Consider the following 21,233-nt stretch of genomic DNA (forward strand, 5'->3'; position numbering starts at 1 on the left):
GAAGCTGGCAAGAGCTGAAATCCTTTACCTTGTTATAGTAACAGCAAAATATTCACTCCTGGACTTTGAGCTTCACTTGAAATAGTCAGTTGTGGTTTTTTTGTTTGTTTGTTTGTTTTTCTAAGGAAGACATTTAATATCCAATGAAGAAAACAGCAGCAGTTTCTCCCTAGTTGAAGGGAAGAAAACCTGTCCCAGAAATAAAGCAGAGGGGGAATGCCTGGTCTCTGGTGCACCTCCACAGTGAGAGGACACCGTCATGGCATCGGCCAGAGCAGCAGGCGAATCCTTTCAACCCATTACGCTCATAACAAGGTGACATTAACCTGACATCATTCTGCTTTTAGCTCTGTGCTATTGTTTTACCATCAAAAGCAGCCCTGCGCGCGCAGTGGGTGCAGGCAAGCAGCTGCCTACAGGTGCCGTTGTTTGGCAAACTCCAAATTAACCAGGAGCCAGGAGAAAGGATGGAGCCTACGGTGACTCTGCAGGCTGGATGGCTCTGGGAATGATGGATGGGAGTCAGACCTCAAGCTCTGAGGACGAACACGGTGCCCCGCCGTGTGCGGGCAGGCTGCGGGAGCCGGCTGCCCGTGCTGCGATGGGGGGGAATGGTGGGACGGGCAGGTTTTGGGGGGTTCTCCCCATGTCACGCGTTCACCTTACAAACGAAAGATGCTGCAGCGGTGGGCAGGGGCAAGCCCTGGGAGAGCCTGAAAGGGTTTTTTGCCGAGGCTGGCACGGACACACCGGCATCAGCGACGTTGGAGGGGGCTCCAGGAGACATTCTGAGAGCTGCCACCTCAGCCTGCCCGTGCGCACAAGGGGAGCCTGTTTTCCTGCATTTACGGCACGGCGTGATCAGCAGGACGTGGGAGCGAGTACGGTCCGGGAGAGCCTGGATAGAAGGAGCCTTGTTGGTGCAGCCGCTCTCCACGCAGCCGCTGTTTGACTTGGACAGGAGCGCGGAGACTGAGATTTGTCTGGTCTCACTAGCTACACCTCTGGTGCTCCTTCATCGGCAGAGAGCCAGCGGTAATACTGACCAGAGAAAGACCAGCCTACGTCCAGCTACAGCGGTGCCTTTACCCTGTGTCGCCCATTCCTTCTTGCTCTGCCCCATCTCTGCGTGTGCAGAAATATCTTCTCCCACCTTCTCTCCCTCCGCTCAGCCTATGTTTTGTACTTGGCTGTCGGGAGATGGTGTAATGCACACCCGGAACGCTTGCACAGGAGAACTGATGTCTCTCGTGGTGTCAGGCGCCTGTCCTGTCCAGGTGAGCAATGGTTCCCTCCATGGGAAGGCCTGTGCTTGCATCCCGATCAGCAGAAAGGATACGAACACGGTGGAACGACTCGTGCAAATCAGTGAAAGCCTGATGTAGGGGTCTCTTACGGGGCAGAAAACCTAGAGGGTATCAGATAAAGTCAGCCGAATTCTCAGCCATCCACGCAGGGAGAAGGTGGCTGCCGGACGGGAGATAACGGCACCTACAGCCCTCAGCACAGTAATTCTGCAAACTGCACCCCGAGGAACGAGCTGCGTGGAATGTGCTCAGCCCTTGTAAAGCTGTGCCTTGGCACCGACAGAACACCAGGCACAAGAGCTGGGTCTCTCCTGGCATGGTAGGAAAATCCCCTCCTGACCTGGCAAAAACGAGCAGTACTTGCTAGCGACTGTACACCAGCTGAGCCAGGACGGCAGGCAGTCTGTAAAAACTGGTCCTCTGTTCGCCTCCCGTCCCACAACCACAGGCAGTGAGCCGTGTTTTAGGACACTGAGCTCGTTCGGGAGTGCACACAGCCCTCCCTTTGATTTCGGACCTTAGCCCTGGCCGCTGCGTGCTGTGCTTCTCGAAACGCTAACCTGAGCTCGTTTGATTTAGCGATGTGATGGTGCAGGGGGAAGGTAAGCCTGGAAGGGTCTGCTTGTGCTGATGGGGATACTGGCTAACTGGCTTCTCGCTGATGAACTGCTGCTAAAGGTGATCTAATTAAAGTCAGCATTTAGTTTACTGCTGCTTTATTACGCTTCAGCCTGAAGTAGAATGTCCTTAGCTGATACAATTTCCTTCCCTTCCCTCAGCCCTATCTTCTCCACATTCTCTTTTGGTAGGTTCCCCCTCTCTTTTGTCTTTCTGAGGTTCGGTCCTTTATACCAGCCAGTATTTTTCATTCCTGCTTTAACTCATGGCAACACAATTGCACATGCATCCAATGGTAATGATGGATGTAATAATTAACCATCTCCACATCCCAGTTCCTCTGCCTATTTCTTTGCTGAACGCTATCACTGTCAGGTCAGCTCTAGCCTGCAGAAAATATCTTTGCTGCTACCAGCCATTTCCATTATTTGAGGCAGGTACCAGTGCCTGGAGGTAGGTTTTAATGGTTGAAGCTAGCAGCATCATACAGGCAAACAGCTTGGCACCGGCGGAGTCCCAGACTCATCAGTGCCAGCTCGTGCTATAATCACAGCCTGTGCTTCTCCATCCAAGCTCTGTGATGGCTGCTACAGTGAGAAAGGGCTCAAGGTGCTCTGAGCCCACTTTTTAGCAAGGGTTGCCCATGGTATTGGCTGGAGCCCAGTCTGGGGAGAGGTGGAAAGCCCTTAGGGAGGACGATGAGAACAAGCCATAGGGCTTGCATTGGGGAATGGCACACCTCGAACCCTTTGTGGGAAAGTCACAGCATAAGGAAGGAGGTGCTTTGTCCATCTTACTGCTAATTAAACCACTCGTCCTACAGCCTGGGTATGGCCGGAGCCTGCTGGAGTCACCTACACGCAGCAAGCAGAAAGGTCCCTGTCCCCAGCCTGCTGGAAAGCAGACCTGCCACCTCGCCGGCTCTCTGGCTGGAGAGGAGCAGCGAGAAACCAGCAAACCCAGGATCAGATTGCAGCAGGCTCCTCCTCCAGTGACTACAGCGAGGGAAGGAAAGGCGGAGAGCTGGAAACCAGCAACTCCAGGCTGCCTACCTGCACCTTGCCAGCCGGGCTGGGGACCGCGCTGGGGGCGAGCATCTTCTCCACCCGCATCCCATGGGATGTGTGGGTGCTCTCTGCTATCCCGGGTACATCTTCCCATCGCTGCCTGCTTCCAGCCCGGCATGGAGAGCCTGAGCACCAGCCTGAAGAAGAAAGCTACGGAGCAGCACTACAGGGCGGAGGTGATGATTGCTGGAGAGCAGCTGAGGTAGGAGGTGATGGGGCTCTTCTCCAGGCTGTATCCTGCTAGCAGGACGCTCAAAGCTTTATCCTTGAGCAAGCTCTTTGCCCCCAGATGCTAGTGCCTCCCCAGTAGCTGCTGATCCTTCCTTCACCCACCAAAACCAGTGGTGAACCAGGTCCTCTCCTGTATTCCCTTGCCCTGCCGCTCCTCCCTGGGCATCTCCTGCCCTTCACCTCCAGATGCCAGGGGGCTGGCAGGTGGGTTTAGATGGCAACAAGTTTTTTTTTGCTCCCTTTGCATCTTCCCCCAAAGGCAGAGCCTGATGTGGTGATGCTGAGCAGCCTCCTCGAGGTGTCCCTGGTCCCTGGCTGGATGGGGACAGCACCGTGGGCGTTCCGGGGGTGTTTGGACTTTTGGGGTAATTTGGGAGGTCGTCCCACAGGTGCCATGCACCTGAATTGTTTTGCGCAGCAACATATAGGCTCTTCCCTCTCTCAAAAGTCACTTTTGGGAACTTCTGCTGGTTTGTAGTCCCAGTTTCTGAGCAGCCTCCGAGTTTTTATTTTTCCCTTATGAAGACAGAAATATATTCTCCTATGCAAGAAAACCTGTGTGGCTGAGAAAATGTGTTCCTTGTGTATCTGGGCTCAACCTCCCCCCCGCTCCACGCTTGCTTCTAAGCATGCAACTGTAGGCTTTTCTAGAGTTTGCTTGTTTCTATCTGGAGCCGTTCTGTTTTGTTTTGAAATGCGGGTAGAAAATAGGAAAAGTATCCTTGAATGATGTAAAGAGCCTAGAGCCCAAGTTTGCTAGCACCAGGTTCCTAAAATTAGCTCGGTGTTGCTGTGTTGTCCTTTCTCAGTGAGTCACGTTAACCTTAGCTTTATTCTACTGCATGAAGGATTGATAATTTCCAACTAAGGATTGGGGCCCCGTCTTGAAAATGCAGCCAATGTCCAAAGTGGCTGGATTTAAAATATACAGTGATGGTTAGCCACACTTCCAGTCTATTGTCTTTCACAAATATTATTGTCCTAGCTCCAGAAATTAAATCTTTTCCTTAGGTAGTGACTGGGAGAGCTGCTGTTGGGGGTGGAGGCTGCATCAATCTTTCTGCCTTTGCAGGATTTGCAGTCCACATTGTAAGGGAGACTTTGAAGATGAACTTAACTTTCTTATAGGGAAAAGCATCAGCTGACCTGAGTGACTTGCCTCATTTCAATAACTCAGCACAAGAGATGTAAAGTTATGACCTATTCCACCCCATGGGCAGGGCAGGCTTGTTCCTATTTATATTTCCAGTATTTTACTCATCTGGAGTGACTGAGGTTTAAGATGGGTCTTAGAGCCTGGGCCAGAGGACGGGGTCAGGTGTTGAGAGAGAAAATGAAATAATCAAGCCGTATGTTAAAACTGATCACTGCACGTGTAAAGGGAATGATGTGGCTTCCTCATGCTTTTTGTAGGACAGGAGCATATCAGAACCTGGACCATTTGGTGATTGTGACTCTTAGCTGGAGAAGGCGATAAAATAAATCTGTGAACAGAGCTCTTCTACTATATAGCACACTATGCTAGTTCTTATAAGCAAGGTAAAGGCATAGTACAAATGTTACGCTCTTCTGAAAACCAGTAATACCGACTCATTTTGTCATCCCAGTATTTGTCTGGAAACTTCACTCCTTATTGTCAGTGTGAATGTGCCCTGAGACTTCAGAAAGAATGCTAAAAGCCTGAAGGGAGGCAAGCTTTGTGCAGGGAGGGAATAGCTTTCCATTAGTGTGACTGGGGTAAAGTTGAATAGAAAACCCAAAATATATGTACTTTTTGGGGTACTCATCTGTGGGGTTTTTGTTGTTGGTTGGTCGGTTTGGTTTTTTCCCTATAGCTGGAGTGCCTAGGTGTTTCCTGGCTAGGGAGCTCCCAAAATCTGAGACTTTTCAAACCAAGCCCATCGCAGCAGGTTACAATCTTGAACTGCTTGCTCCTCTTCAGTTTGCTACCCCAGGGAGAACCTGATGCAGGTTATCATCTCTGCTGGAAGGGGTGATAGGCAGGGTAGGAAGCTCATACAAGTGGAGAGGAGAGGTGAGAGCCCTCGCTTCAGATGCTGTCCCACGCTAAAACCACGCTGCTGGGAGACACGTGCTGTTTTGCAAACACGGCAGCGCAGGGAGCAGACCCGATCTGCCTTTGGGCGGCTTCGACTGCTTCACGCCCCTGACCTGCTCTTGAAAGGCTCGAATTCTTTGTTGCACAGAGGACAGCGGATGGATTTCATCCGGCGTGACTGCTCTTTTCAGCTGTGTTTTGTGGGTGACGGGTCTAAAGGCCAAGGGAGGACCCCAGTGTACCCAGTGCTCACAGTGATGGGGAGGTGGGTCCTTCTACTGGTGGCTTGGCACATCCTTCTGCTTCGGTCGGGGCAGGAGCCTGTTCCCAGTGCAGAAAGACTGGAAGGAGCTGCTGGCCAGCATGGGGGGTAAAACTGGGGGAGGAGGGTGAAGAGATGGACACCGCTAACCTGTCGCCGGGCTCCTCCTTCCCCTGCAGTTCGTCTGGCTGAAAGGAGAACCGAGGGATGCAGAGCAGAGCATGCTGCTTGCTCGAGTCTGTCTCTTGTATTTTGGGGATCTTGCAGCCTGGCAGAGAAGGAGTTAGTGATATGAATCTTCCCAGGGCCTGGGTGCCCAATAGGTAGCGATGGGGAAACTGAGGCAGGGAAGTGGATGATGCCTCTGGCAACAGCAGGTGGGGCAGGGCTAAATGTCCACATTGTGCTCCCCTGCTCTCCCCCAGGTAAGGAATAAAGCAGCACGTAAAGGAGCCTCATCATCTGCCCTGACTCTGTAAGCCTTGATCAGTAAATAACACTCTTGTATCTACGTAAAATCTCAAACATTTGTTTTTCCCTGTTCTCCGCTTCCTGCCCTGCCTCCCCGCTATTGTATTTAATCAAACAAACCTTTGCTCCATCTTTACAGTTCTTTGGCTTCCCAGCAAGTTTGCAAATCCCTCCGAGTTTGGTTTGGCTGGAGGGATGAGTCTGTTCAGTGTCAGGATGTGCTTCCCAGCCAGAAATAGCTGCACAAGCGAGGGGTGAAAGAACGTTTTGTGGGGATGGCTGGGAACAAAAGACATCCTAAAGGAATCCAGGGGTGAGTGGACACTGTGTTTCGGGCTCTCTGTCTGCCAGCATCCCTTTACTTCCACGGGGATCCTGCTTTCTAGTCTGTGGAGAGGGAAGAGGAGTTTTAGGTCTTGAGGCTCTCCCCCTCAAAAAGATGAAGATGATAATTTCCACTGATATTTTGGTCTTGGGTTTGAGAAGGCTGCTGTCTCAGGCTTGTTCCTCACATCTCCTGCGGTCGGTCTTATTGTTTCAAACATATAAACTTGCATGAAAATCACACTAGTTTTACTGGGCATTGTGTGTTCCTGGGCGGCATTCTGTAAAAGAGGCCCAATTAGTCATTTCTAATTGCAACAAACGGCTTATCTGCACAGAGATATTCTGGAACAGCTACCACGCTTTGAATTCACACCCTGCTGTAATCTGACTTTCTCAAGTATGGACAAGTCCTTGTGCACTCTCTTCTGGGTATTCCTCATGGTCAAGTGAACCAGCTGGTCTCTAATAACTCCGTTAAGCTCAATTAATCACTCTTAAACATAAAATATACTTTGTAAATTTTATGTCTTGGGCAGAAAAAGTGAAAGGAGGAGAGTTTTCTCCTATGAAGAACAAAATTGTGATTTCAGCCACTGACCAAAATTTTCAATGGTGCTGAGTGTTTTATTTGGATACTTAAATTGAGACACTGTTAAATAAAGTGCTCGTATCTTAACGCTCTAGGAATCGCGCTCACTTAAAGGTGTGTAGCTGAACATGCCAAAATTTGTATTCCTGGCCAAAAATCTTGGGTCCACAGGAGGTTTGGTGGTTCTCTGCTGAACTTTGATCTCTCGAAATGGGGATGTCTTCCTGGAGGAACTGTGGGACACGGCTTGCTGTGGCAGTCACTGGATAAATGTTATTCTGAAGATGAGACTACATAATCAGAATGACTTTAAAAGCCTGTTGTTAAATTTTCAGCACTGATGAAAGTGAGGACTGGGAAGTAGGCTTTTGCTTGCCAGGATTTCTTTTTGAAATTTAAGTCTTGTTTTCCTATACATACATTTAAATGCAAATAGGAAAATAAAACATCTCTGAACCACTTTGGGCTGCCACAGGTGTGCAAAGCCCTCTCCTCTCCCCCAGGATGTACTGGTGCTTTTGCAGACTGGGAGTGCAGCAAACTGGATTTTGCCGAGTGGTTGTTTCCTCTGAATGTGCCCCTCCAGCAGCTATTTTCCAGATACGCTGTTGTGGCTGTTGCTGCCTTTTACTGAGCACTTGTTTGTTTGTTTGTGTGAATGCGGTTTGTTGGTTTTTTTGTTTGTTTTCTGTAAAGATAGGAACAGAAAAGATCCTTTGGGTGACGCATCTTTCCAAGGCCGTTCATTTGTACTTAACCGCTGTGGGAATGCGAACCAGAGTTAATATCCTTGCAAGATCCACCTTGGCATTTGAGCTGCTCAAGGTCTGTTTACATGGGTAGGAGGTGATGGAGAGTGCTCCAGGGAGACATTCCCACTCCATGCAGGCACGTGTGAGTTCTTGGTGCAGAATATCTATCGCTTTAGGGATTGCTCTGGCTGTGCAACCACGACACAGTAAAAATAGCAACTTTTCGAATACAAGAAAGCCCTTTGCTTCGGCAAATGCCCTTGATTCAGACTCTGTTTTGAAACGGCGTGAAATGTGAACACGCAGAAGTCATCGAGAGAGGAGCTCCTCGGGTTGCTCCCCAGCAGCGGAGATCCGTAACGCTGCTGGGAAAATGCTGGCCTGCCCGAGGAGCAGGGAAGTTGTGTTTGTAACAGCTGAAGTGACTTAAACCTCTTGATTCCCTAGAGGTTTGTGTTTTGTTTGTTGGTGTAGTTTTTTTTTTTCTTTTCTATTTACACTGCTGCAGATCTCCCTCTCAGCAAGGTTACGCAGGATGAATAACGATGTCTTCGTAGTGACCTTGAGAAAGAACTGATTTGGTTACCCAACGCAGCCTACCCAAAGCAAATGCATGTGAAAGCAGCACACGGACTGCCAAGGGAGGAGTGTTTCGTAAGAGTCGATTCTCATGTTCCAGCAAGCATTTTATCCTTACGTTATTCCGCCTTTTTTTTCTTTTCTTTTCTTTTGGAGAAGTCATATGTATGTGGGGTAGGTTTTGGCATCTAGAAAACTCATAATATTGCATTATAAATCCTTTCTTAAATTTTTTTAATCTGGAAGCATGATTATAAACCACTCGGTTTCGCTAGCTTTGTGTACATGGACTGGTTTATAGAGGGTGTCAGCTGAGCCGTCGGAAGATGCAGTTGGTGTTACATCCTTCTGTGACTGAAGTACAAAATTTGTTGATGGGAAACAGAAAACAAGAGGAAAGTGAAAAGACCACAAGGACACTTGAGCTGTGCATGTTCCACTGCCCTGCGTCTGCAGGCAAGAGGGCAAACTTGTCACAAAATTAAAACAGCCCACCAAGGTCCAAGATGATGCTGCTCCAGAGGTGCTTAAATACCACTTAATTCCTGTCCTGGCAATTGTTCCCAACAGAATAGGTTCAGAATAAGTGTGTTTTTTTGGTTTTGTTTTGTTTTTTAAATCCTAGGTTTTAGTAGTACTGTTTGCTGAAAATCTTTTTTTTTTTTTTATTTTTTCCCTACAAGATCTGTGCATTTTCTTCAGTATTCTGAAACATGATTAAAAAAAGACCTATAGGGGAAATAGTATTCTCCCAACCAGTTTCTATGCAGGCCTTGTGTGATTATGGTCTATGTGTTATTGTGGGTAAATGTATGTGAGTGTGTGTGTGTGTGTGTGTGTGTGTGTGTGTATATATATATATAGTCCTTATAGACTCCTGCAGACTCTTGATAGCCATAAAGTACTCTTGCTGTATTTCTTATCTCTGCCAAACATGCCTCTAAAGTGGCATCCCACTTGCTGATTACGAAGGAAAGCAAGCATATAAAAAAATGACTGCTTGTCTTCTCCCATAGCAGAGGGATGTCAGGGTGGGGAGCCTCTCTGTTTGCAGTTGCCGCTGACTGTGTCTAATTGCATTTTGACAGTGGACCGTGAAATAAAGGAAGGAAAAAAGCTAAAAACTCTAAAAATAGCAGGCAGGTGTCTGCGGACTGTTCTCTTCAGGTAAAATCCATTTGCAGAATGACTGCTGGTCGCTCGTGGGAATGAGCCTTCCAGGTAAAGAGAGTAAAATACTGAATATAGACTTCAGTGTTTGAGGGAGGCCTGCCAAGGGCAAGGCCAGGAGCTGGTTCTGCATGAATCTTTGGCTTAGTATTTTAATTACTGGGAAGGTCTGAAAATGTCTGTTAAGAATTATGTTGGCTTGTAGTTTCACCAGCATTAATTACAACAATCAATTACTAATTCTTCATCCAACAAAAGGTTTTATCTTAAGACTTTTGAGACCCTAGTATTTGTAAATCCTACAATATAGCATAATCCATTATTATCTGATAGATTTTTAGGATATTTAAAACTTCTCATATGGTGCCTGAAACTGTTGTCCAACACGCTGTGTTGTATGCATAACTTCTTCAAAACGAACAAAAGAACTCGAGGCATGAAATAAAGAAAGGCTGCAGTGATGAATGCCTTTGTAAAATATACTGGCTCAGGGCAAAACTGTGAATTGAAATGAATAATTTGAAACCAGAAATGTCCTAGAGTTACAGAGGAGATGTTTAATTAATATCTCCCCTCGGAGTCTGCTGCATGCACTGGGCATTTTCCAGGGTTAGTATTTTGGGAACAGTCATGACTACAGGGCAAAAGTTTGGCTCCGGGACAGATCTCCTGCCAAGTTGGGTTGGCTTTGGCTTGAACACATAAGATCTCTGTGCCTTGTGGCTTGCTCAGTTGTTAAGGTCCTTTTAAAAGTCAAAGCCATAGTCACCTGAGTAACCTTCACCCATACATATCTTTCTGCCAGAGTCACAGACTAGCCATAATGTCAGAGTTTTCAGGATAGGACAGTTGTTGTCTTGCTGTCTTGCTAAACTCTGTCTCAGTCCATCCCAGTTTGAACCAGAAAAAGTCAGGACTGTTGCCCACTGTTGCTGTGGATTGGTGGGTACTTGGATTAGTAGGTAGTGCATGGGATCCGCCTGGCACTTCTCTCTCAGACACATGCAGAAGAAACGAGTGCTCCCATTTCTGCTCCCACCCTGAGCTATGACTAAGATTTTGTCCTGGGGGCAGCTACATTCCTGCTTTCATGGTTATGGGGAAGGAGAACTAGACACAGAATTGTGCCAAGACAACAAACATATGTACTACTGGTTTTTTTCTATATTTTGACCCTTCTTCACAAGCTTCAGTTAGTTGCTGTGTATTTTTTAGAGGCTTGTATAGAACAAAAAGACAGGTATAGTTCAGACTAAGTCTGGTGCAGGAAATTTTATAACCTGCGTAGTGATAGGAGGAGAGAAGGGGATGAAGGAGAGACTGCTTAGGATTGGTGAATGCAGTCTTGCAAAGCCAAGAGGTTTGGCCGAATTTGTAAGTCACTGGGCGCTTGCCAGAATTCCCAGATCATCAGTGCTTTCTCCAGGCTGGACAGACGCTGGGCTGTTAGACCCAAATTCCCCTGTAACACCAGCTATGCTCAACGAGTGTCTTTCTCTCTAGGCTTCGCCTCCACGATGGGAAACTCATTAAAGACAGACGTTACCACCTCCGAACGTACCCAAACTGCTTCGTAGCGAAGGAGCTCACAGACTGGCTCATCGACCACAAAGAAGCACCGGACCGAGAGACGGGCATCCGCCTCATGCAGAAGCTAATGGACCATTACATTATCCATCATGGTGTGTGGGTTTCCCTGCTTCCCGCTGAGTTTCCCTGGGGACGTGGCTGTGTGTCTGGTCACCGCGTGTGTCCATCAATCCAGGAAAACAGAAGCGTGGTCAGGTCCCTGTTCATGACCCTCCTATGGGTGAGGGCTGCTGGAGTAGCTGGGAGATGAAGGGCAGGCATGAGGTTGTACGGGGTTGGATCTGTGTGAAGCTGTAGCACTTTGGGGGATGTGCCAGTTCCCTGCCCCCAGGAAAGGAACTTGGGCTGTGTGCTGGTAAAACAGCATCTGAAGTATCTCGTATCCGAAAGCAAGTTCAGTAACACCGACCTGTATTGCCCTACAGCAACTGCATCGGCAGCCAGTACTGGGTATTTTTACAGGAGCTGGTCTAGCTCATGTTTGTGTCATGCAGAAGTGGAAGTGGGATTATCACACATCCTTCACATCTGCAGGAAAAGTAGGTTTTTTTTTTACCGTAAGAGCCCAGTGTTCCTCAGTTTCCCCATCCATGCCAGGTTGGGACAAGTAGGGCTGAGGAGTCCACATCACCCAAAGCAACAAGTAAACTGGTACCTGTAAACGTGGGGTTGAAGCAATCCGGCAGGAATGCCTCCCTTGGGATTTAAGTGTGTGATGCTATTTCAAAGGCTTGTCCGTAGAACCTGTTAAAAGAGAGAAAGAAACCCAACAAACAAATGAAGTGGGGGGGAAAGCAGCTTGGTGCTCAAGCCCAGCTCTTAGTTTTCAGGCTTTTTCCTTTTTAAAAATTAGTTTGAACTTTCAGCAGTTTTGGATTAACTCGGGACACGTAGCATGGTCTGTGCCTGTCCCTGAGCTGCAGAGCGATCCCCGAGGTCCAGCCCTTGGTCCCAATATAACAACGGGAAACAAATGCTTCGGGCTGGCAAAGAGCTGGTTTTCTCCGTGTGATTTTTCAGGCCCAATCAGGAGCAAAAGTCCTGGATTATCAAACAGGCCTGGGACACCAGTGCCCTCAGTGGGAAGGGTTGTGGCTGAGCTGCCGACCCTTGGCTGAGCTCTCTTGCTCCCAAGTCTTCGGGACACGAGCGGTGACCTGGAGTTGGGTGGCAGATTGTCACGAGAGGATGAAGCTGAGGAGACAGAAGCAGATGACAACCATACCAAATCCAGCCCTCTCTTCCCTACTCCTCTCTAGGGTCCAGAAATAGCTGCCTTTGCCACTGCGATGCAAACACTCTCCGTTGCCATCTGCTACTTGCTGAGGTTAATGCCCTTTACATTAAGCTGCCTTGAATGAAAACAAACTGCTGCTGTGCTTTATCACAAAAGCATAAAGCTGAAGCAGTGAGCTCTCAGTTAACCATTAACACTTAAAACTGATTATTTTTCCATCTCTCCAGCCGACAGTTTCAAATAAATCCATTAGTTAATTAAACCTGTGCAGCGCTGGGTACCAGCGCTGTTTTGATTGCTTATCGCGGACGTGTTCCTCCTGCTTCTGTGTAATTCCTGGCAGGACACAGAAGTTGACTTTCCAACTTGCCTTATGACCATTAATTTTTCTTAGCCCTATGGAAACGGGGCTGCCTGCTAACCGCAGCACTGTGCTAAGTGCTTTGCAATTGGCTAAACTGTTTGCCCTCTTCTCCGCTGGGATCCAGAAGAAAATAATTATCTCATGAAAATCATTGTCTGTGCTGCCTCTTAATGGTCTGATGTGGTTTGAGCCGTTATTCTATTACATGTTGGAAACACATTGAAATTGGTCTTCAAACAGCAAAAATGCTTTGCTTTTCTATGGGCACAGCCTTGTAATATTTTATATTTAATTCCTGATTGCAATGACACCTGAATTGTTGCTCCTTGGAGTTAAGAAGGTGCAAACTTTCACCTTTTAAAACAACCTTCTTGTCATGCCTTCTTGCTTGATGAGTCATGGGCTTGAGTGTCCTGATTTCACACCCAGAGAACTGCTCTGGAGGAATGATGAACTCCAGATAACCTGACAGTTTTTAGCATTTTGCTGCTCACCAGAAGGGGAATGAAGTTTTGCCAGTCTGCTCAGAAGAATAAGTAAGTGTTAAAATTTTCCTCCCAAATAACTTATATCTTTTGAATTTCACTCTGGTGGATTATGTTACTTTAGCGAGGAAAATTTTGGGGTTGTTTTTTTTTCCTCCTTTGACTAATTTTCTTTGTTTTCTGGGCATATTTTTTACTCCCTGGATTTTTTTTTTACCGCTGAAGTTCTTGCTTCAGACAGGTGGACCTGAAGAAAGGCAGGCTGACTGATTTAAGAGCTGGGCTGTGACTTTGGGGCTGTTTGTTTGTTTTGACTTGTAGTCTAGGAATCTGTTGCAGGCAAGTTTATCTCAAAGCTGTATCCCAAATATTTACCTGCTAAATGTTGCATGCACTTAACAGCCATGCATTTACAGATTGTGTGCTCAACCCCAAGACGAACCTGAGGCTTTTCATACAGATTCGATTATTCCAGTTGTATGCACCTAGCTTTGAAGAAAAATTTCTCTCTTGAGGTCAGTTTGCCATGCAAATGAATTGGGCGGGGTTGGCACAAAATGGTGTGGAGAAGTTGGTGTCACTATACGTTCTAGTTTACAAGTATTTTTGACAGGCACAGAGGTGATTTGGTGAGTTTTGGATGCAGTGTGGGGCTTTTTCCTCCTGTCCTCCAGGTCTACTTACGTGTGGCAGTAGCTTTCTAAAAAAAAGCTGCTTGAGACAAATCCGTTTGTTCTCTTTTAGTCTAAACCAAAACATCAACTTTTAAATTAAATAAAAAAAATAATCCCTCTTTGTTCTAACGAATGTTTCAGTGTCTGGACCAAAACGTAGGCTCAAACTTAAGCTTTCCCAAGGTCTGTTCAGTGGAACCAACCTCTCCCACCGGCATGGGCTGCAGGCATTCGTAAGCCCCTAATTTGGGGACCGAAGACTCAGATGGGCGTAGAGAAGGACATTGCATGGAGCCCCCATAGCTTTTAACCTGGAGAGAACACCTTCTTGAGTCTGTGCTCTGTGCAGCTCTGTCCCTTACGGACTGACAGACGCCTGCAGCACTGACATCCCTGCTCTGAACTCCTTTCAGTCTGCGACGAGCACTCGGACTACAAGGATGCCAAGCTGCTGTATCGCTTTCGCAAGGATGACGGGACCTTCCCCCTCAGTAAGGACGTGAAGGTGTTCATGAGAGGGCAGAGTCTTTATGAGAAGTACGTGAGTCCTTCCCCTGCAAAATAAATCTCAGCAAGGGGCGTTGGGAATGTGCTCCGCTGGCTGCGCTTGCTGATGATGCTCTACAGCTGGGAGCCACAGCTACAGCTGGTTTTCCTCTTCTTTTCTCTGTGCTCCGTGCTCTAGTATTGGCAAATGCTGTTTCCTGAGCCCTCTCACAGCCGCAGGACATCCAGCCTTTTTGGGGCTGGGGCAGGAGCTATGCTCTGAACTCACGGATGCTTTCAAGGGCTCCAACCCAAGTGCAGGTTTTGGGATTTGGTACAGGGAAGCGCTAGGGTCCAGTCTGCCGTTTGAGTGTTCCCAGGATGGGCATGTCCAGTGGCCGTTCCCAGCCCTGCCCCAGCCTCCCTGGGTGAGCTGCTTCCACCAGCACTATGAGGACTTATGTGCCACCAGAATCAGCAGGGTATGGGATCTTCGGGGTCCTCATCTGCCTGGATCCCTGCACCTCTCTTAGCCTATTTGCGAAATCTGTAATGGAAAAATTAATTCTCAGGCAGTAAAGAAAACTCCCTCTCCAAATATTTAGTTTTCTTGGTGTTGATTCTTTCTGGTCCTAAGCCAAGCCATCTTCCCAGGCACGTCGTGAGACATTTTGTTAGACCGGGTTCAACCACAGACCACCCTCTGGACCCGTTTTCCTTTAACAGCCTCTTCGCATCTTCTTTGTCCTCCAATCCTGGCAATCAGATTCACAAACTGGCACTAAGGGAGAACTCCTTCGGCCAGGCGGGCGGTGATTTTGGCTGTCCGTGACCCTCTGGCAGACGTGCATCCCTTGTACTTTGCTTTTGCTCAGCTGTGGTGGGAGCATCCAGCACATCTCACGGCTGAGCCCGCTGCACCCTCTCGTGGAGACACTGGATTTAGCTCTCGCATATGCTGCAAACTGAATATGTTTACTGAAACGCACCTTCCCCAGCAATTTGGTCCTATTTGCCGTTTGTTGCGTGCCTTCGCTTGCTTGGCTTTCCCCTGCGATCTTTAGTTGAGGTCGGGGCTAAACTGGTTTTGCTGAAGCTGCTTCCTCCACCGGGATGAAGATTTACAAAGCTGCCTGACCGCGGCTCTGCATTTCTCCCTTCCTTCCCACTGCTCCCAGGCAGCAATATTTTGGCTGTAATACTTTGCCTGCTTCTCTTGGCCTTGCTTTGTCTGGCTGCACAACGTCACGGGAGCCTTGTCCCTCCTCTGTGCCAGGCTGGTGAGCGTGGAAGAGTCAATTCTGAAGGTGAGAGAGGAGAACTCGGTGAAGTACCAGAGGACTTTCCTGGGCTGTGAGATGATCGACTGGCTCGTTCAGGAGGGAGAAGTGGAGAACCGAAAGGAAGCGGTGGAGCTGGGACGGGCGCTGCTGGAGCATGGGATCATTCAGCACGGTGAGCGAGGGTCCAGCTGGAGCTGGGATGGAAAGTGAGAGATGAGCGTGGTTGTCAGAGCTGTGCTAGGAACAAATCCCCATTCACGTCGTGTAACAAGCGCTGGTCAAGTGCCTGCTTGGAGATGGTAATGGGGCCTTTTAGTTCTATGTTTGGAGCTGGTGACCTTTGAAATTGGAGCAATCTTCCACCACCCACAAAAGCTTTGAGTTGAAATCTGAGCTCTTGCTCTTCAGTTCTTCAAAGCCTCCGGCCACAGGACTGGGATCCATCCCTGGGTTTGGAGGGCTGGGTTGGGAGGGTGTAATGTTCAGCTCCGCTTGGCTGCAGATCATAACCCTCTGCAGGAATTAAAGTTTCAATTCAGAAAGCAGGGAGTCCTCTGAGTGTCTTGGGAGAGGGGCAGGTAGAGGGCTGTGACTCCATGGTGCACCCCTGGGAGATGGCATCTCCTGGGGAGGTGGCCCTGCTGTTCCTCCTTCCCTGCAGGTAGCATTCTCGAAAAGTCAGAAAAACTGCAGTAGAACACAGAGGTATTAAAAGCAATTAATCTGCATCCCTCAGTATATTTCCTATATATATATTTCGCACCCCCCTCAGCCTCTCCCTCCTCCCCTGCTCTCTCCTAGTCTCCAACAGGCATCACTTCTTTGATAGTGACATCCTCTACCAATTCTGGATCAACTTTCGACGGAGGCGGCGTCTTACAGAGTTACTCAACGAGAACTCTTCTCGTACCCTCTCCGAGAGCCCAGACAGCCCCTTCTGTCTTCGCAAGCTCAACCCGGACCCAGGCAACACCAGCTTTCTCTCTGGTAACTGTGGATGTGTTTGTGGAGGGGTGTGAAAGCAAGGATTACATTACCAGAGTATCCCAGAGCCGAGGGTGTTGCTCCAGGCAACCCGTGAAGCTGGTTGTGGTAGATGTCATGATGCAGTGTCAGTCTCTATCACAGCTCCCCATCCCAGGAAAATAACTCAACTTACCATTGACTCAGCTCTTGATCTTTCTTTGAAGCTGGTTTTATTCTTTCTAAGCTCAAATGTCACCTTTAGTGCGTGCTTAACTTTCAGGTGTGGGTCAGGCTGGTGGGGGGAAGTTTGTTGCTTTAAAACTAGTCTGCTCTTTCCTTAAGTAGTTGTTATTTCTGCCTCTTTCAGTCCAGACCAACAAGGAGATCAAAATTGTCTCAGCGGTTCGAAGGAGCAGCATCACCTCCCTCGCTGGAAACTCCAACCCCTACTTCAGCGCTACTCCTACGTTGGTATTCCCTCCTGTGGCTGAGTGCAACCCCAAATCAGGTCTGGGCTTCTGCATTGCCCTGTTGTGTCACAGAATGCACCTATTCCTCCAGGGCATGGGCTCGCCCAAGCCTCAGGTCCAAACCCATCCACTGTCAGCTTGGTGACTTGCCAGAGGAGAGGGTCAGCCTCACCTCTGAGTCTTGATTTGAAAAATTGTGCAAGCGTTTTGAAAAAACATTGAGATGAACGCAAAGATTTCTGCGTGCAGTAACTGTGGTTGGTCCTAACATCTGTTCTGCAGCCCATGGTAATCCCCAGGCTGCCTCGTTATGCATTTTACTGTATGAAACCCTTGATTTTGATAGGATCTGTCACCTTCTGCTCTAGTGTTAAAGAGACCCGTCACCAATGAAGAGCTCCTGTCCCCTGGGGCTCCCTACGTCAAGAAAACGCTAACTGTAAGTGACCGTAGCAAATGGTATTGCTAACCCAACAGTATTGAGCTCTGACTGGTCTTTGATAGCTTTCTGTCTGCTGCTCTGACCTCTGTATGTTGAAACTTTGATTGCATGTCACATCATCACGGCTTGCTCTTGGTGAATCTCAGCGGGTCAATGTCTGCAGGTATTCTTGTGGGTGAAAATGTGTGCAGCCTCTGCTTTAGTTTAGTGTATATCGAAGGGGTAGATCAGGAAAGAGAATGTTTCCTGGACAGAAACACTCCCATTTACATTTCATCCAGCTCCATACAAACTATAAAACCGGTCAAGTCTTGTGACAGTTGAGACTTCGACACTCGCCCTTTGTCACGCGGGTACCACCTTTATGCACAGCTTTATGCATCTTTCAGGTTCCTGCTGCGGATCAGGTATGTTGGTGTGATCCATCAGCATCTGATGGAGCAGCACCGAACGGGGAGCATCCAAGGGAAACTCTTGCTTTTCTTATGATTTTTTCATGGATGAACTAAACACGCTGCAAAATCTCCAGGATGCTGCCGACAACCTGAGTTTTGGGCTTTTGCTTTTCTGATTATTTCTAAAGCTGTAGGACCGGTCAAGGCAGGGCTGGTGGGTGCTGGGTGTGAATGTTGCAAGACAGTTCCTGCCCTGCGGATCCTATTGTGCTTGCTTATTTTTGTGTAAAACTTCTCAGCCCTTTCCTGCCAGCCTTTGAAAGGGGGAATCTTAACAGTGGCCAGTTTAGGAAATGTGAGGACTGTCTTGCCATACTGGTTTGACACAAGTGGGGTTACAGAGGAGCTGTGGATCAGGTTCCCAAATGAACTGCCGTAGAAATCGGTGGGAAGGAGCAAGAAAAATAAAGCTGATGATTAGTGTGGCATGTATGAGGACGTGCTGTTCATTCTCCTCCTGAATGCTCTTGCCCTGCCCTTCAACTCTGCCAGCCTGGGCCTTTCATGGCTCATTTCCTTCTGCTTAGCTGTGCAGTTGCTGTTATTTATTTATATGGGTAATGTGCAAAGTCCTTTGGGAATTCCTTTTCTCTTTTAGTCACGTCAGATGGCCACAGTATTACAGCAAACTGCTCTGACAGACTGAGATCAGAGCGGGAAAAATTAAGAGGGGCTACTTCCACCCTGGAAATGCTCTCCTGTGCCAAGGAAAAGGCACCGCGTGCGTGCTCTGGAAATGTTCTCTGCACGCTCTTGGTGCATGCCTTGCGCTTCAACCTCATGCTGCCTGTGCTTCACTCTTCTGCACTTTTTGGCAGGGAGTATTAATCAGAAAGCAGCTTTGCAGAGAGCAATTAATCTGTGGTTCTGCGTCTCGCTTGGTACACAGCCCTTTCTCTCCCACCCACGACAGATTAAGATCGTGAGCGGGGCTCTCCATCTCACTAGGAGCTGTTGCATCTCCTCTAGCCAGCCCATTCCTTGGTTTTTAAACCCCTTTTGTTCTGCTTGTAGATCGTGGGGGATGCGGTGGGCTGGGGGTTTGTGGTCCGAGGAGGAAGACCTTGCCACATCCAGGCAGTGGACCCAGGAGGACCCGCTGCTGCCGCGGGGATGAAGGTACTTCTTACTCGCGGTGACTTAACAGGAGGCAGGACTTAAGTAACTGTATATAACCCCAGCGAAGCAGGGAAGGAGCAGAGCTTTATCCTGAATCACCTGCTCTCACAGCTCCCGAGATGTAAGGCATTTTGTGTTTCTCTGCTATTAACAACGTACGTGAAAGCTTAATAACCTTAGACTGGTGCCTTGATTTGATTCATCAAGTAACGTCCAGTATTTCCAGCTCAGGTGAAATGAACTGAGGTCCTGAAACTCATTTTAGACCCAGGCGCGTATGGGGTTTGTGTGTAGAGTTTTAGGCGTGAATGAAAGAAATGTTGAGTTTCGCAGTTCCCTATAAAATCCCCAGCAGCGAGGGAGTAATTTCTACAAGCTGATATAAGTCTAAAGTCACATGGATATTTGAAATAATGGGATTCTTCAGAGGCAGAGTGTGACTCCTTGTTTGCTTCAGGCAGGATTGGAAGGGGATGGATGAATTTGTTTCGTTTACTCAAGAGCCCAGTTAATTTCTCCTTACCTAATCTCATTTGCGACCAAATTGCTAGATGTTAATATTGTGCCTCATTTCCATCTGTGACATGAACCACTGCTCATAAATGAGTATTTTTTTTTTTTCTTCTCTGTTAGCTCACAGTCTAAATCCCTTTGGTCCCTTTTTTATGATACAGTGATCGTAGCACAGTGATTATTAGTGTAGCTTATGGAGCGGTAATGCTTTAGGGTTTGCAGGGTTTTGTAGCAAGTTATTTGCATTGCAGCCTCTGGCTCTCGTCAATCACGGGCAGAAGTTGCCATGAGGACATCAGCTGAAGGTAACCTGTCCTCCCTCACCTTACAGGTGTGCCAGTTTGTTTTCTCAGTGAATGGTATGTACGTTTTGCATCTGGACTATCAGACCATCAGCAGCCTCATCATGACGGGACCACGAACTCTGGTGATGGAAGTCATGGAAGCCGTTGAATAAGTGAAGGAGTCTCATCCCACCGCTGTTTGGAAAGGCAGGACGCTCCCCTAAGCAAGGATGGACTGTGGGGAGGGACCAACCTTGACCATTCACTGTGAAATGTTAGCCAGGCATTTTAATATATTTTCAAATAAATACATTCTAATGGACAAGTCTCAGATTTTGATGTTGTTGAAATATTTGGCTCTACCGATGTTGACAGGGTCTAAGCTCTTGCAGCTCCTTTTTAATGCCAGTGGGAGAGTTCAGCACATCATGAAACCAAACCTTAGAACAAGCCATTCGCCCAGCCGAGCTGCAAGGCAAGTGGTACAAGCTGGGAAGCAGCAAGAAGTTTGATACCAAGCAAGCGAGTACCTCTGAGCTCCCCTGAGTTGTGTGTGCAGTCTACTGAACACAATGTGCTTTCCAGATGGCCCGATAAGCTGTGCCATTGACTCTGTCAAGAAAATAAGGAAATGAATACAGTGATGTATGCTTCCTTTTAAAGAAAATCTAAGGCTCCTGCTACTCTCTTGGCTTAGCCACGCGCACAGCCAGGACTGGTTGCTCTTCCCAGCCATTTCTTGAAAAGGTGAGAAGTCCATGATTGCGCTTTTTGAGCTCCCACCCCCAAATAACGCTGAAATTCATTAAGCAGCTTCACCTCGGCATGGAACTGGGCAGAGGTCCCACACGTCACAGGCTGCTACCAACCTAGTGATGGGGGAAAGGAGAGACCCTAAACAGTGTCTGCCCAAAAAGAAATGTGTCATAGTCTGAGTTGACTCTGGGAGGGAACAGAAATGAGTGAAGGCCACCAAAATCCAGACCCCCTGGGCCCTGCTGCTCCCAGGATGACTGCATTTGTAGGCAATGCAGAATACTCATCTGCAGACTGCCCTGAAAGTGAACTAAATATAGAATAACAGGTAATAGCAAGAAACTGGGGAGGTTTCTTGCCTTTCCAGTTCACTGAGCATCCTGCTTGTGATCAGCCTGTAATGCTGTGCATACAGCAGGATGATTTCCAGCACTCCTGCTTAAGGCAGGTCCCTCAGTGCAGCTCTCTTGGCCACCAATCAAGCCTTAAAAAAAAAAAAAAAAAAAAAAATCAAAACAAGCCAAAAAGATAGTAATTTTAATTTGTGTTAAAGTGGGAGCTGTCTTTCTTGGAAAATCTGCTGTCAGCTGTATATTAGGTATTGCATTACTGCTGTCTGCCTTTTTTTCCCCACCTTGATATAAAGGGATATGTGCTCCCCCAGCGCTGGTGAAGAG

At 47.9% G+C, this 21,233-nt stretch overlaps 1 protein-coding gene across 4 annotated transcripts; it reads left to right on the forward strand.

Moving 5' to 3' along the window:
• The first annotated feature begins 1,193 nt into the window (after positions 1–1,193).
• On the forward strand, positions 1,194–20,131 carry LOC126045497 (DEP domain-containing mTOR-interacting protein-like). Of its 4 annotated transcripts, none has more exons than XM_049816731.1 (10): positions 1,194–1,277; positions 2,749–3,194; positions 10,936–11,114; positions 14,196–14,319; positions 15,545–15,723; positions 16,353–16,538; positions 16,885–17,025; positions 17,356–17,426; positions 18,899–19,003; positions 19,848–20,131. In XM_049816731.1, exons 1-10 carry the CDS (start codon positions 1,209–1,211, stop codon positions 19,971–19,973), a joined length of 1,626 nt encoding a protein of 541 aa, XP_049672688.1. In that variant the 5' UTR covers positions 1,194–1,208; the 3' UTR covers positions 19,974–20,131. The 4 variants fall into 4 exon arrangements, 3 of the variants coding, with proteins under 3 accessions (XP_049672688.1, XP_049672689.1, XP_049672690.1); XM_049816732.1 differs by having other exon boundaries at positions 16,381–16,538; positions 16,885–16,984; XR_007508102.1 differs by lacking the exon at positions 19,848–20,131 and having other exon boundaries at positions 16,381–16,538; positions 18,899–18,924.
• Positions 20,132–21,233: the final 1,102 nt, after the last annotated feature.

Source organism: Accipiter gentilis, chromosome 14 (genome assembly GCF_929443795.1).
Source record: "Accipiter gentilis chromosome 14, bAccGen1.1, whole genome shotgun sequence".
NCBI lineage: Eukaryota > Metazoa > Chordata > Aves > Accipitriformes > Accipitridae > Astur > Astur gentilis.